The sequence below is a fragment of the Capra hircus genome, chromosome 19 (genome assembly GCF_001704415.2).
Source record: "Capra hircus breed San Clemente chromosome 19, ASM170441v1, whole genome shotgun sequence".
NCBI lineage: Eukaryota > Metazoa > Chordata > Mammalia > Artiodactyla > Bovidae > Capra > Capra hircus.
Genome location: NC_030826.1, coordinates 54,222,941 through 54,238,315, shown reverse-complemented (window position 1 = coordinate 54,238,315; position 15,375 = coordinate 54,222,941). Strand labels below are relative to the sequence as shown.

Sequence of the window (15,375 nt, the reverse complement as noted above, 5' to 3'; positions counted from 1 at the left end):
ATTTCCTCTCCCAACCCTAACCCCAGCCCTAGTTATCCAGTAATCTACTTTCTGTCTACAGATTTGCCTATACTGGACATTTTGTGTAAGTGGAATCATAGGGCTAGTGGTCTTCTGTGACGGGATTCTTAGCATCAGTTTTTGTGTGGACATTGTTTTCAGAGTTCTTGGCTGTGTACCCAGGAGTAGTGGGCTTGCTGGGCTCTGGTATCTCTGTGTTAAATCTTTGAGGAGCTACCAGGTTGTTTTCCAAAGTGGCGGTACCATTTTACATTCCCACCAGCAATGGACGAAGGTTCCAATTTCTCCACGTTCTAGAGTTATCTTTTTGATTATAGCTATCCTGCTAGCCCCTGATGGTTCAGACGATAAAGAATCTGCCTGCAATGTGGGAGACCCGGGTTCGATCGCCTGGAGAAGGAAATGGCAACCCACTCCAGGCAAGAATTCCATGGACAGAGGAGCCTGGTGGGTTATAGTCCAGAGGGTTGCAAAAGTTGGACACGACTGAGGGACTAGCACTGTTCTAGTAGGTGTAAAGTGATTTTTTTCTGGCTTTGATTTGCATTTCCCCAATATCTAAGATGTTGAGTGTATTTTTATATGCTTATAGGCATTTCATCTCTTCTTTGGAGAAATTTCTGCTCAGATCTTTGGCTCATTTTTTAATTGGATTATTTGTATTATTATTATTATTTTGGCCACACCGTGTGACTTGTTCCCCGACCAGGGATTGAACCCCAGCCCTCAGAAGTGGAAGTGCTGAGTCTTAACCGGTGAACTGCCAGGGAATTCCTTGTCTTTTTATTATTGAATTGTAAGAGTTCTTTATATATTCTAGATGAAAGTCCCTTATATATATATAATTTACAAATATTTTCTTCTATTCTTTAGGTTGATTTTTCTCATTTTCTTGGTAGTATCTTTTAAATCATAGAATTTTTAAATTTTTGATGAAGTCTGATTTATCTACTTTATCTTCTGTTGTGTGCGCTTTTGGTATCCTAGGAAGACTCCAAGTCACAAAGATTTATTCCTGTATTTTTTTGTAAGAGTTTTATAGTTTTAGCTTTTACATTTTGTTCTGTGATCCATTTGAGTCAGGTTTTATGGATGTTGTGATGTAGGAATCCAGCATCATTCTTTTGCACGAGATCAGTCATTCTAGCACCATTTGCTAGAAATACTGTTCTTTCTCCCATTGAATTGTGTTGGCACCCTTGGTAAAAATCAAATGACTGTGAATGTAGTTTATTTCTCAATATGCCTGTTCTTATGCCAGTACCATGCTGTGTTGATTATTGTAAATTTTGAGTCTTCATCTTTGTTCTTTTTCAAGATTATTTTGGCTGTTATCAGTCCTTTGAATTTGCATATGAATTTTAGGATCAGTTTGTCAGTTTCCTCAAATGAATTATATTGGTTTTTTTTTTTTGATAAATGATTTTTTTTGAGAAGTTTTAGGTTCACAGCAAAATTGTCAATAGACAGAGATTTCCCATACATGTCCTGCCCTCACCCATGTGTAACCTTCCCTGTTACCGTTGTCCCCCATCAGTGTACTTTTGTTAACGACTGATGAATGCACAGTGACACAGCATCATTACTAGAGTCTGTTGTTTACTTTAGGGTTCCTGCTTGGTGGTGTATGTTTTATAGGTTTGGACAAATGTATGAGGACATGAATTCACCATATAGGATCATACTAGATTATTTTTCTTTTTAGGTTGTGTTTTAAAATTTTCTTTTGTTAGCTAAATCTTCTGATTACTCAAAAGCAAATATGCTTTGCTAATATGATTTTTCTAATTAAAAATACTGTTTTAAACTTTGTTAATCAAGTATTTTTTTCTGGAAATATATGAAAATGATTGGTGAAAATATCTTACTGATTTTAATCTCACTTTATTTTAGTGAAATTCAAGAAAAAGGCTATCCTTTTATATATGGAGAAATTCAGGACAGAGTGTCTATGACTGATGTGAGTTTCCTAGTCATCCACTGAGTAGGAACTGAAATCTGGATCCCCCATTAGTTTAGGATCCTAGATAAGTGGCCTTAAGTTATGAAATGTGAGCAGGTTCAAGACAGTTAAAATGTACAGCTTTTAGAAATGCATTTTCCACTGTAGATTTCAACTCAGTTAAACAACAAAAATTAAAAATTAAAGGGATCAGAAACAACTGAGCAGAACTAAGGTTTCAGTCCTCAGATCCAGAGACTGAGAATCTCAGGAAGTGGTGCTATCCCGGCTTGGGGTGCTCAAAAACCTCTGGGCTGACTCTGACCTTGAGTCCAGCCTTAAAGCTGCCCTGGGACAGTTGCTTAGAGAAGTTAGCACTTTGCCAACTGTTGACTCCCTAACCTTTAATCAAGTCTGTTGGAACAGTCTGTTGTTTTGTTCTGTTTCTTTTCTCTGTTTCACGTTTTGTTTTCATGAGCGCTGGAAAAGGTGTTAGAGAAAACACAACTCTAGAATATATTTAAACAGTTGAAATCAACATTTTACTTACAGGGCAGGTTTAGTTCATATGTTAAGCATTTTAATCTGAATCATTAACCTGTGTCCCAGTGTCTCTGTTTACTAGCATTAATGACAACAAGTAATAATGAATTGGTTGAATGAATGTTTTAGAATTTTTGTTCGGTTGACTAAAATCTAGTGAAGTACTCCTAATTTTTTTTTCTTTTTTTTGGGCAGAAAAGTCTCTGAAGTTATGTGTCACCAAGGAGATGCTCCTTCTTAGCGTTACAACTGCTTATACAGGTAATGGACTTAATTACAGTATTGGTTTTCTGTAACTGCATAATGACAGTAAGTGTCGAAAACAATAACTGTGTTCAGTTTCAGTTCAGTTCAGTCGCTCAGTCGTGTCCGACTCTTTGCGACCCCGTGAATTGCAGTACACCAGGCCTCCCTGTTCATCACCATCTCCTGGAGTTCACTCAGACTCATGTCCATCGAGTCCGTGATGCCATCCAGCCATCTCATCCTCGGTTGTCCCCTTCTCCTCCTGCCCCCAATCCCTCCCAGCATCAGAGTCTTTTCCAATGAGTCAACTCTTCACATGAGGTGGCCAGAGTACTGGCGTTTCAGCTTTAGCATCATTCCTTCCAAAGAAATCCCAGGGTTGATCTCCTTCAGAATGGACTGGTTGGATCTCCTTGCAGTCCAAGGGACTCTCAAGAGTCTTCTCCAACACCACAGTTCAAAAGCATCAATTCTTCGGTGCTCAGCCTTCTTCACAGTCCAACTCTCACATCCATACATGACCACAGGAAAAACCATAGCCTTCACTAGACGGACCTTAGTCAGCAAAGTAATGTCTCTGCTTTTGAATATACGATCTAGGTTGGTCATAACTTTTCTTCCAAGGAGTAAGTGTCTTTTAATTTCATGGCTGCAGTCACCATCTGCAGTGATTTTGGAGCCCCCCAAAAAATAAAGTCTGACACTGTTTCCACTGTTTCCCTATCTATTTCCCATGAAGTGATGGGACCGGATGCCATGATCTTCGTTTTCTGAATGTTGAGCTTTAAGCCAACTTTTTTCGCTCTCCTCTTTCACTTACTTTCTCACAATTCTGTACATTGACCTGTCTCAGTGAAATGGTTTTTCTGATGGTCTCAGCTGGGGTCTCTTGGGGCTACTTAAGTTATAGTGTAGCTGGGGCTAAAACTTCCAAGGTAGTTTCATTTGCAGGTCTGGAGGGGTCTGATGCAAGCTGGATCTCATCTCTCTCCATGTCTCAGCATTTGTGTGACTCCTTCCCATGTTGGTGAAAGCAAATCACAGGGTCAGCCCAAATTCCACGTAGGGGAGGATTCTGTACAAGGGCTTGAAAAGCAGGAGGCTTGATTCATCTCAACCAGTGATTTTAGGACAAAATGGAGTACTACAGAAAATAATCATGAGTAAATCTTTGCAACTTGGGTATGAATTAAGATAATTTCCAATAAAACAGGATGAATTCTGTGGCTTCCAGTGATAATGTGATATGGTCATAGGTGGAATAGGCTTAGGTCTTAAGGAAATCTGTTTCCTTGTCAAAAGTTGCTCTGATATGTCCGTCATTACTTTTGCCTTCACAGTTGACCCTTGGACAGTGAAGGGATGGCTTGGGTGTGCTGACCTCCCCTGTGATGAGAAGCCTGTGTGACTGTAGTCAGCCCTGGGCCTCCTGGTCTGCACGGTCGGCCAGCTGTGGCCCCGGTAGCACTCCAGGGGCCTGCACAGTTCAAGCTCGATTTGTGCAGGGTTCAGCCCTGTGTGCCTCGTGGGTATAGGTAGAAACATCTTATTTTTAGGTCAAATAGAATGAGCATTAAATGTCTTCAAAATTCAGGTAAGGTGTTGTGACGTTAAGGAATCGGGTCTTCTACTGATTGGCTCTAATTTTTTACCCAAATTTTAAAAATTTCTTTTCCTGGAAAAACATGTTTAATTAAAACTTTTTCCTTTAAGCAAAAGTAGATAGTAGGTATTAGTCTTGCCATCATATGTTCCTGTTCCCTTGGAAAGCCATTAATAAGGATAATGAGTACTTTAGTGTCCTTGTTACAGGTTTATGTTAATTATGTCCTCTGTCCACCCCCTTACTGTGCAGAGTGACTGTTTTAACATCATGCTGTCTTTGCTTATTTGAGTTGTATGTTCTAACCTGAAATACGTGACAACTGCCATCTCGTGGCTGATTCCTTTTCATCAGTTATGTCACGTAAAATATGCTCCGCTAGGGGAGTAGCATTTCAGTCTGAGTGAATTTTGTTTTATACATGCATAGCTCAAATACTACTAGACGAAGAAAAAACCAGGAAAGGGAGACTGTTTTTTCAATACAAAATCCAGAGCTTTGTGATCTGCCGTTGGTTTACTCTAAGGGTGTAGAGACTTGAATGCAGAGAGCTGATTCTGGGACTTGAGTATCTGGATTTTGGTACCCACGGCAGATACTGAAGGACAACTGTAATTTAAATCTGATTCTTTTCTAAAGGTCTGGAACTGACTTTCTTCTCTGGTGTATATGGAACCTGTATTGGCGCTATAAATAAATTTGGAACAGAAGAGAAAAGCCTCATTGGACTTTCTGGCATTTTCATCGGCATTGGAGAAATTTTAGGTTGGTTTAAAAAAATTTTTGCATTAAATCAGTTTGTTACAGTTATAATGGAAATTTTAAGTATATTTCACTTCTCTGTCCTTGGATTTCTATTTCTTTGCTTATTTTTATCCACTTGGGTATGTCTGGTTTTTCTTTTATTATCACTGTTCTAAAACTAAATTATAAAAACTTTTGCCAAGTAATTCAACGCAAAGCCATAAGTAGAAAAACATAAAGATTTTTGCTTTATGTTTCCCAGATTTTCCTCTTAAAATACTTAGGGAAGGTGTATTAGAATCCCTGAATTTCTTGTTCTCTGGATCTCTGACATCAGTTGTATGTCTAGCAGTACAGTTCAATTCTGACACTAACTCCTAGAGTTAGCAGCAGACCACACAGGTTCAAGGGTACAATCCTGCAAGGCCAACCTCACTTCAGACGCCAGTCCAAGTCCCGAGTCCCCAGGCCACCTTCACTTCTGTCCAGCTTGGCTATACATTCAAGGGTTCCTACAACACCCCTGGGAAATGCTATACTTATTTGTTAAAGTTGATTAATAAAGGGTGCAGATGAACAGCCAGATGAAGAGCTACTTAGGGCAAAGCCCAGAAGGACCCCTGGTGTAGGAACCTCTGTCCCCTTGGAGTCTAGGATGTGGTACCCTCCCAACACGTGATGTAGTCATCACAGGAAGCTCTCCCATACCTGTTGTGTGGGGATTTTTATGCAGATCTCATCATGATGGATTAAATCCCATGGCAGGCTCAATCTCTAGCCCCTCTCCCCTCCCCTGAGATGGGAGGTGGGGCTGAACATTCTAGTTTTCTAATCAAGACTGGGTCCTTCTGGCAACCACCCTCCCATCTTGACTAGAGCCAGCCCCACAGTCCCTCAGCGGTCAGCATTAACTCAGGTATGGTTGGAAGGGGTTAGTAAAGATAATTAGAGACACTCCTTTCACTGAGGAAACTCCTAGGGTTTTAGGAGCTCTATGCCAGAAAGCGGGGAGAAGAGAACAGGCTAAGACCACACCTCTGTTTTGATTATGCCATCAGTTGCTCCTGCAGCAGTGACCCATGCAACAGCTGCAGTAGTGGATGCTGTGTAACGTGTGAGGAGCTTCCCCAAACTTTCTGTGCATCCATTGCATGAACAAAACATGGAGCTTATATTTTGGGGGAAGAACCCAGGCAGTAAAAATACTGAAACTTAGAATGTCAAAGTGATAAGCACTATGGAGAAAGGGGGGGAGGTTGGTGTATTGTTTTGTTCCCTATAATTAATTTTAGAACATTTCCATTGCCTTTTTCCAGGCAACTGCTAATCTGCTTTCTCTGTAGATTTGTTTATTCCGGACATCTCATGTGAATGGAATCATACAATTTGTATTTTTCTGTTGTCCCTGGCTTCTTTTGCTTCACACAGTGTTTGCGGGGTTTTTTCCTGGTGTAGCATGTATCAGTACTTCATTTCTTTTTTCTTTTTTACTTCATTCCTCTTTATTACCAGATAATGTTTAGTCACGTGGATCTACCACATTTTTGTTCATCCGTTCATCGTGTCATGGACATTGGGGTGGTTTTCGCTTTTTGCCCACTAGGAATAATGCTGCTGTGAACATATCTGTATAGTTTTTGTGTGATCTTATGTTTTATGTAAACCTAGGACTGCAATCGCTGGCTCAGGTGATAACTCTGTGTTTGACTGATTTGTCTAATGACAGGTCCTATTTTCCTGTTTCTTTGCATGCCTGGTAATGTGGATACTAGCCATTGTGAACTTTACCTTGTTGGGTGTGGGATAACTTTTACATTCCTGTTGCTGTTCTGAGCTTTGTTCTTGGATGTGGTTCATTTACTTGGAAACAGTGTGACTTTTTGAGTCTTGCTTTTAAAGTGTGTTGGATGGAACCAGAGTAGTGCTCAGAGGAGGGCTGATTATCTCTCTCCCCCAGGGGAAGACCCTTTCATGAATACCTAGTGAATAATATTTCCAGTCTGGCTGGTGGGACCAGGTACTCTTCCCAGCCCAGGGTGGGGCACTAATGCCACTAATCCTCTTGGAAAGTTCTTTCTGATCTCTGCTGCTCACATCCTGTGCTGATCAGCTCTCCTTTCTGATGCCCTGTCTTGGAAACTCAGGCACCTTGGTCTCCCCAGACCCTGAGCTCTGTCTCCTCGACTCAGGGAGGCTGTGGCCTTCCTCCTGCCTTCCCTCCCCTTCTGCCCCTCTTCCCGGTCTCCTTCCCCTCTCCTCCCCGCTCTGCTTCCTCCTTCCCCCTTTCCGAAGCCCATAGCCTCTCAGTCAGCTGGGGCAGCTGTGGGCCTCACCTCATTTGTTTTCTGTCTTTCCGAGATCACTGCCCTTTGTAACCTGAGAACCTGTGTCTTCAAAACCATTGTGTCATATTTTTGGTATTTTTTTTTGTTTAGACTCGGGGTAAATTCAGTTCCTGTTATTCCATCTTACCTAGAAGTCTGTCCTGATTTTTATAATTTCCTTTGTTTCAACAGTTATTTCTTATTTTGTATATTTGTGCTTTCTTTTTCTTATTTTATTAAATTCACTATTTGTCCATTTATTTTTTCAAAACTAAATTTTTGATATGTTAACTTGGCCTTGGGTTTTTTTGTTTGTTCATTGATCTTATAGGTGGAAGCCTCTTTGGCCTGCTGAGCAAGAATAATCGTTTTGGTAGGAATCCAGTTGTGCTGTTGGGCATCCTGGTGCATTTTATAGCTTTTTATTTAATATTCCTCAACATGCCTGGGGATGCCCCCATTGCTCCTGTTGAAGGCACTGACAGCAGCGCTTACATCAAACCCAGGTACAGTGGCGGCCCTTTTTCTAGTAAGTTAAGGAAGGGCAGGAGGTAAAGGATGGCTTGGAATTTAGAATGGAGCAATTAGTCCTTTTCTGTAAGTCTGTTATAAGGTCATTTGTCATGTGTTAATGGAGCCAGAATGAGTTTGAATAGAAATCCATAGAGAATCTCAAGTTATTTTCGTGATTGTTGGTTTTAACCTTTCTTCCCACTAAATCTTTTTCTTGATCTGTGTAGGATCATGTAAGTGTCTGATTTGGATTTTTTATCTCTGCCTTTTGAGCATTGAAATCTGTAGAAGTTTGGGCTTCAAGGAAGAGCAGTGGGGAGTGAGGGGTGATCTGTCTGCTGGGTCGGCTGCCCAGTCCTTTCACAGTGTTTATGGCAGTTCTGCGGGTGTCATTTTATTGCACTCAACCCTCAAATTCATTGTCAACGTAGGCATTTATGTCTGGATCCACAAGCCAAGGGCAGCCCTGTCCCAGACACAGTGTTTGCTTCCCTGATAGTTAACTAGACTGTGAAGGTGACAGCGTTTGGGCCTAAGTTCTTACTTTGTAAATTCCAGTGTTTATTCATTCTTGTTTCATAAACTTGTTTAAATTGGAGAGTAAAATGTTTTTGTGGGTGAGTTTCTGTTATGTTTTAAACGACTCTAACAAATATTACTATTAATGCTGACTCTCAATTTTTTTTTAATCAGCAAAGAAATTGCCATCTTCTGCAGCTTCCTGTTGGGTCTTGGAGACAGCTGCTTCAATACCCAGCTGCTTAGTATTTTAGGTTTTCTCTATTCTGAAGACAGTGCCCCGGCTTTTGCTGTCTTTAAATTTGTGCAGGTAAATTCTTTAGACTGTGTTTAAAGGCGGGTCTTTTTTAAGTGCTATAACTTCATTTTCTTAATGTTTCTTAAGTGAAAGTCCAGGAGATCCTTTAAAAGGATTTCTGATCAGAATGAGGAGACAATAAGTACTGTGATCTTTTGTCCCATCACTTGTATAAGAGATTTTACATTCCTGCCTCTGCGACTCAGACTTCTTTCAGTAGATGCTAGGATTCATGGCGTTCACAGATAACAAGTGTGCATCTCACTGTGCCTGCACATAATTTGATCACTCCAGTTTTGTTTTTTTTTTAACAAAATACTATTTTAAATGGGGCTTCCCTAGTGGCTCAGACGGTAAAGCGTCTGTCTGCAATGCAGGGGACCTGGGTTCGATCCCTGGATTGGGAAGATCCCCTGGAGAAGGAAATGGCAGCCCACTCCAGTATTCTTGCCGGGAAAATTCCATGGACCGCAGAGCCTGGTAGGTTCCCGTCCATGGGGTTGCAGAGTCAGACACGACTGTGCTACTTCACAGCAGACTATAGCTTACTTGATTATTCCCAGCTCTCAGCGGGACTTGATGGTGTGTGTCTGTGAGCTAGTGACTAAGGAGGTGCCCTCTAGATGCAGAAAGAGCAGGGAGCAGTGACAGGAAGCCTTGGGTCAGAGCTGTGGGGTTTGTTGTGGAGTCGGCTGGTCACCTGTGCACGTTTCATGATCTGTTTCGTCTTCTTTATTCTTAGTCCATTTGCGCCGCCGTGGCGTTTTTCTACAGTAACTACCTTCTCCTTCATTGGCAACTCCTGGTCATGGTGATATTTGGGTTTTTTGGAACTGTCTCCTTCTTCACTGTGGAGTGGGAAGCTGCTGCCATTGTAGCCCGGGGCTCTGACTACCGAAGTATTTGAAGAAGGGCGCCAGTGAGAGGAGGCCGCCTCTCCAGACCCTCGGTTGAGCGGCAGGGCTGGGCAGAGGAGGCCGCTCTCATCTTCACCATACCTTGGAGGCTGTTTAGGATGGAAACTCCGAGATCTAAGACTGCTAAATCTGCCAGAGTTGGTATTCAGGTTTACAGATATTGTTTAAAAACTAGTGAAATAAGACAAACTTGTTCTGTTGGTCATGTTGTTCGAAGATGTTGTTTTTCATTTCATCTGTCTCACATTCCTTATGATCATGTTATAAATGTCAATGTTTTCTTCTGCCCCCTGTTCTCATTGAGAGATCATGCTTTGATTGAAACTGCTAGGCCATATGTGTATGAAGACTCATATGTCATGTGAAGACTCCTACAGGGTGTGGCTGTGTGTTACTATGTAGTAACAGGGAGCATGTGCCACCCCATGTGTGTGTCTGGGAATGATGTTTAAGTAAATCATGTAACACTGAAATGGCATCTTTGAAAAGATTTGCACATTTTTGTTAATTTTTCTTGTAGTTCATAGCAAGAGGGGTACTAATCAAGTATTACGAAATGAGGTAAAAATTGTCTTTAAGTTTTAAAAATAGAAATCTTACATTTGTAAATGAACAGAAACACACTTAAGAAAATACACATTTACTGGTGGAGGCTTTTGCTAGTAATTTTTCTGAGGATTTAGTGCATAAAAAACAAACCCAGAGCGTGTAGTGAAGTCTAAGCTATGGTGGCAGACTGTTGTCACTAAGAAGCACCATTCCGTATGCATGTCTGGGGATGGACTCTAACTATTTGGGGAGATGTTTAGAATGGAAATGCTAACTGTAATCCATCAGAGCTTTAAACAGTTATTTTAATTGAGATATAGTTCAGAAATCATAAAATTCATCATTGTAAAGTATACAGTTTAGTGGCGTTTCAGTACATTCACAAGGTTATGTAGCTATCACTACTATCTTTTCCAGAACGTTTTCATCACCCCAAAAAGAACCACCCTGCCTACTAGTAGACATTCCCCATTCTCTTGCCTGGCACTGGTGGTCAGTAATCTGTTTCCTGTCTCTGTGGATTTGCTTCTTCTGGATATTCCCTCTAAATGGGAAAGCTCACTTTTAAAATTGAAAATTAACTGTACAAATCAAGAGTTTTATGGCAAAGTAGATTTAATCAGAAGACAAACAATATTTTGTTTTAAACTTGCTTAGCAATTTTATGGAGTGTGACTTTCAGACTTGATGGCAATTGTAGGGAATTGTGGTTAGCTGGAACCCTTAGAGAAATTGCATTTGTGTGGAACACTAAACTCTTTGGCTCCAAGTTGTAAAATTTTGGTTTTCTTTCTTGAAGTTGAGATAAACTCAGTTGATAGTTGATTTTATATAAATTATAAATGCTGTTTCAGAATTAATAGAAATGAATTTATTATCTCTTAAAGCACATTATTGTTTACTCAGATGTATTTGTTTTCTATCACTGTATGACAGATTACTCCAAAACTTAGCCATTTCCCTGGTGGTTCAGATAGTAAAGAATCTGCCTGCAATGCAGGAGACCCGCATTTGATCCCTGCATCCATGGGGTCACAAAGTCAGACATGACTGAGCAACTAACAGTTTTTTTCACTAAGCACATTATTGTTTACCCAGATGTATTTGTTTTCTATCTCTGTGTGACATATTACCCCAAAACTCAACCCTTAAAAACAAGACCTATGTATTCTCTCATAGTTTCTGTGGGTCTAGAGTCTCAGCATGGCTGAACCAGGTCCTCCAGCCAGCTCAGGGTCTGTCACAAGGCTGCAGCCAAGGTGTGACCCGGGGAGGACCCGCTTCTCAGCTTAGTCTCATCCTGGCAGGAGTTGATTCCTCACAGGCTGTTGGACCAGGAGTTTTAGTTTCTCACGGCTGTCCGCATCAAAGAAAGCAAGTGAGAAAAGCCAGAGGGAAGTGCCAGCAAGTCATAAGTCACCGTCTTTTATCACTAAATCTTGAAAGTGACATCTCATCACCTTTGCTGTATTCTCTTCACTAGATGCAAGTTACTAGTTCCCGGCCACACTCACGGAAAGGGGTGGGGTTACACCAGGGAGTGACTAGAGCCAGGATCCCCAGGACCGTCTCACAAGGCTGCCTGTCTCACGTTCAGCTGGGAACTGGGCCCTGCACTCCCATGTTCCTCACTCTCCCAGGCTCAGGCTCCCTTTGCTTGTGATAGATCTGCAGAATTGGGCTGCAGAGGTTCAGTAGCCTCTGTTAATACCACTGAGTACATTCTCCCAGGGCAGCCGCAGCCTCTTATCACCACTGGTAAGGTTCCTGGTAACTGCTTTCACAAGAGAAACGAAAGGGAGTGAGGGGAGTCTGTCAGGAACACGAATTCTGGGCCGCCTCCCTCCTGTTGTTATGTGTGATGTTCTTCGCCTTAAGTTCTGTACTCACATTTTGTGTTTGGGTGGGTTTTGTTTTGTTTTTTACTGAGTCTTTATGTCTGTAAATGGTGTTGGTCTTGGTGGGCTCTTTATTTGACTGATAACAGCTCATGTTTGAATTTGTATCATTATTTGAATTTGAAATGTGGTATGAAATAAAGAATTTAATTTTTATGTTTGTCTTATATACTCTGTCAAATAATTTATGCTTCTGGGTAAGTAAGTCTTCACTTTGTGTCACATGGGTGTGAGTGTGTGTAAGTATGAGTGTGCTGTTCCTTTGCTGTAGATTTCTATATATTGAAATTTGGCTTAGCCCTGGAGCAACCTTTATTGAGTCACAACTGTTTTACTCTGTGTGAAGGAGTCCCGCCACCCACCTCTTCTCCCCTATACCCGAAGGCTTGAATACCTTAAAACCTAGGCTTTGGCTGTTTACATTGAGGCTTGCTTTCCTCTGGGAGTTAAGTTCTCAAAATACAAAAAAAGTTGCCAATTAATAAAGTGAGGACATAAGAAAAACTGAATTTTACATTGCTAGGAATGTAAAATGGTGCTGCCTTTATGGAAAACAGTAAAGTAGTTCCTAAAAAATGTAAAAGTAGAATCACCATCTGATCCACTGATTTCCTGTTTGGGTGTGTACCCCAAAGAACTGAAAACAGACTTGAAGAGGTATTTGTACAGTTATGCTTGTAGCAGCATTGTTCACAATGGCCAAAAGGTGGAAACAACCCATATCCATCAGTAGATGAATGGATAGAGTGTGACCTATACATACAGCAGTATGCTGCCTGCTGCTGTAATAGGGGGCTTCCCTGGTGACTCAGCAGTAAAAGAATGGTGACAAAAGGAGAAGGGGGCGGCAGAGGATGAGGTGGTTAGATAGCATCACCGACTCAATGAACTTGAATTTGAGCAAACTTGGGGAGATACGATCCCCTGGAGGAGGGCTTGGCAACCCACACCAGGATTCTTGCCTGGGAAATCCCACGGACAGAGGAGCCTGGTGGGCTACAGTCCATAGGCACGCAAAGAGCTGTACGTGACTGAAGCGACAGCATGCATGCACCGGGAGATGGTGGAGGGGAGACTGGCGGGCTGCAGTTCATGGGGTTGCAAAGACTCGAACATGACTTAGTGACTGAACAAGAGCTGTAACAGGAACAGAGCTGGTTGTCCTGAGGGCGGGGTCAGGGGTCCTGTTCAGTCAGCTTCTCCAGGGTCTCTGGGCCGGCAAGTGTGCTGGGGGCCCGGGGAAAGGCTGAGGGCTGGGTCTCGAGAGCTCCAAGGCCCTCCCCATGACTGCCTGCAGGCCAGGCCCAGCCTTGAAGCAGCAGCGAACTCTTCCCCTCTCACCGTCTCCTAATGGCAGCGGCTGTCTCCACGGGTCACAGTCCAAGGAGGCCCCAGCAACTGGAATATGTGGACATAGTCGAGCTTAAAAGAATTCCCTGCTGGGCCAGTGGTTAGAACTCAGCGCGTTTATTGTCGTGGCCCAGGTTCAATCCATGGTTAGGGAACTGAATTGCTGCAAGCCTCAAGGTGTGGCAAAAAAAAAAAAAAACACACTAAAATTGTGTGGCCCTGCATGATATGTCTCAGGCGACCCCAGGACTACTTGTAAATTGGGAGATTTGCTAGCAGGAATCAGGGGTACTCTCAGGGTTTATTACAGTGACCTGGTAAGGATACATAGCCAGGTCATCAGAGACAAAGACCCTGGAGGGGAGTCTAGAAGAATCCAGGTGCAAGCTTTCTTAGGCTTTCTCTCTCCCTTCCCTGATGGTCACCCAGAGCTTCCTCTTGCCCCTGCATCAGAGATGTAGCAACGCATGCGATGTTTCTGACCAGGAAAGCCTGCTAGAGACGCACCCAAGGGTTTTACAGGGGCTGGTTGCAGGCAGCCTCTGCCTGGCATTTGCCAGGATTCTAGACTTGCAGAGAGAAAGAGGTGTTTATTTAGCATAAACCACATTGTTTGGGACTTCCCAAATGGCTCAGTAGTAAAGACTCCGTCTGTGATGCGGGAGACTTAGGTTGGATCTCTGGGTCGGGAAGATCTGGAGGAAGAAATGGCAGCCAACTCCAGTATTTTTGCCTGGAGAATTCTGTTGACAGACAAACCTGGTGGTAGTCTATGGGGTCGCAAAGAGTCAGGCACAACTGAGCAACTTAACACTTTTCACATGTATAATTGAATCACTTTGCTGTACAACAGAAACTTACATAACATTGTAAATCAACTATATTTCAAAAAAATTTTTTTGATTAAAAAAGTTAATTAGGGACTTCCTTGGTGGTCCAGTGATTAGGAATCCGTGTTCCCACTGCAGACAGCACAGGTTCCATCTCTGGTTGGGGAACCAAGACCCCTCAGGCTGCAAGGTGCAGCCAAAAAAAAAAAAAAAAAGTTAATGTCTAATTACATAATTAGCCAAGATGTCTCATTAACATAAATACTTGGGCTTGTTTCATTGGCTTCTTTTGGTTTGGTTTCCAGCAAGTAAAATATGGTTAAACAATTCCTTACAACTCAACTCATACTACTTAAGAAAAAAATTTTATTTTCTAAAAAATAAGGACACACAGTCCACGAAAATGGTCTGACTCTTGAAATTTTGTGTGATTCTTTTGGCTTGTTTCTTTATAAACTTTTTATTTTACTCAATTGTAAAAAGGTAGATTTCTCCCCCACCCCCACCCCAATTGAACCCGGGCCCCAGGAGTGAAAGCCCTGAGTCCTAATCACTGGAACACCAGGGAATTCCTGACTTTATGTTATTTTCATTTTCAGTTTTTGTTCTTTTAAAGTAGACCGTTGAGGTCCTTTAATGGACCGGAACCTGGTGGTCCGGAGTCAACGATAAGAAAGTAATAGAGAGAGAAAGAGGCTGATATTCCTTGGTTTACGGAGAAAACCAATAAAGCTCTTGGCACAGAGCTTGCACTGCTACACGTAGGCACCACGCACTCTCTTGAGGGGGTGAAGGCACAGTGCCTCTTCTCGAGAGGGTCTTAGAAGCCCAGGCAAGAAAGTAAGCTCAGAGGGCTTCTGCGCTCCAAAGAATTAGCCTGAGAGAGAGAGAGAGAAAGAAAGACACAGGGACCCAAGCTCTGATGGAGCAAAGGTGTTTTATTCAACATAGTGCAGGTATATATATTGTCTTACAAGGTAGCTATTTTCAGCAAAGATAAAAATCAAAAGTCCAAATTATCATAAGGCAATCCATATCAAAGAGAGAGGGTTGTGAATAATCACTTTTACCTATGGTT

The 15,375-nt window shown here is 42.0% G+C and overlaps 1 protein-coding gene across 2 annotated transcripts in view; it reads left to right on the top strand.

Annotated features, from left to right (window-relative positions):
* The window catches only part of MFSD11 (major facilitator superfamily domain containing 11), a 29,885-nt gene extending 17,612 nt beyond the window's left edge, over nt 1–12,273 (top strand). For both annotated transcript variants that reach the window (XM_018063724.1, XM_018063725.1), the window contains exons 10-14: nt 2,702–2,767; nt 4,995–5,120; nt 7,755–7,929; nt 8,630–8,765; nt 9,496–12,273. In XM_018063724.1, the coding sequence (XP_017919213.1) occupies nt 2,702–2,767; nt 4,995–5,120; nt 7,755–7,929; nt 8,630–8,765; nt 9,496–9,660 (668 nt within the window). In that variant the 3' untranslated portion in view covers nt 9,661–12,273. The remainder of the gene's footprint in view (nt 1–2,701; nt 2,768–4,994; nt 5,121–7,754; nt 7,930–8,629; nt 8,766–9,495) is intronic.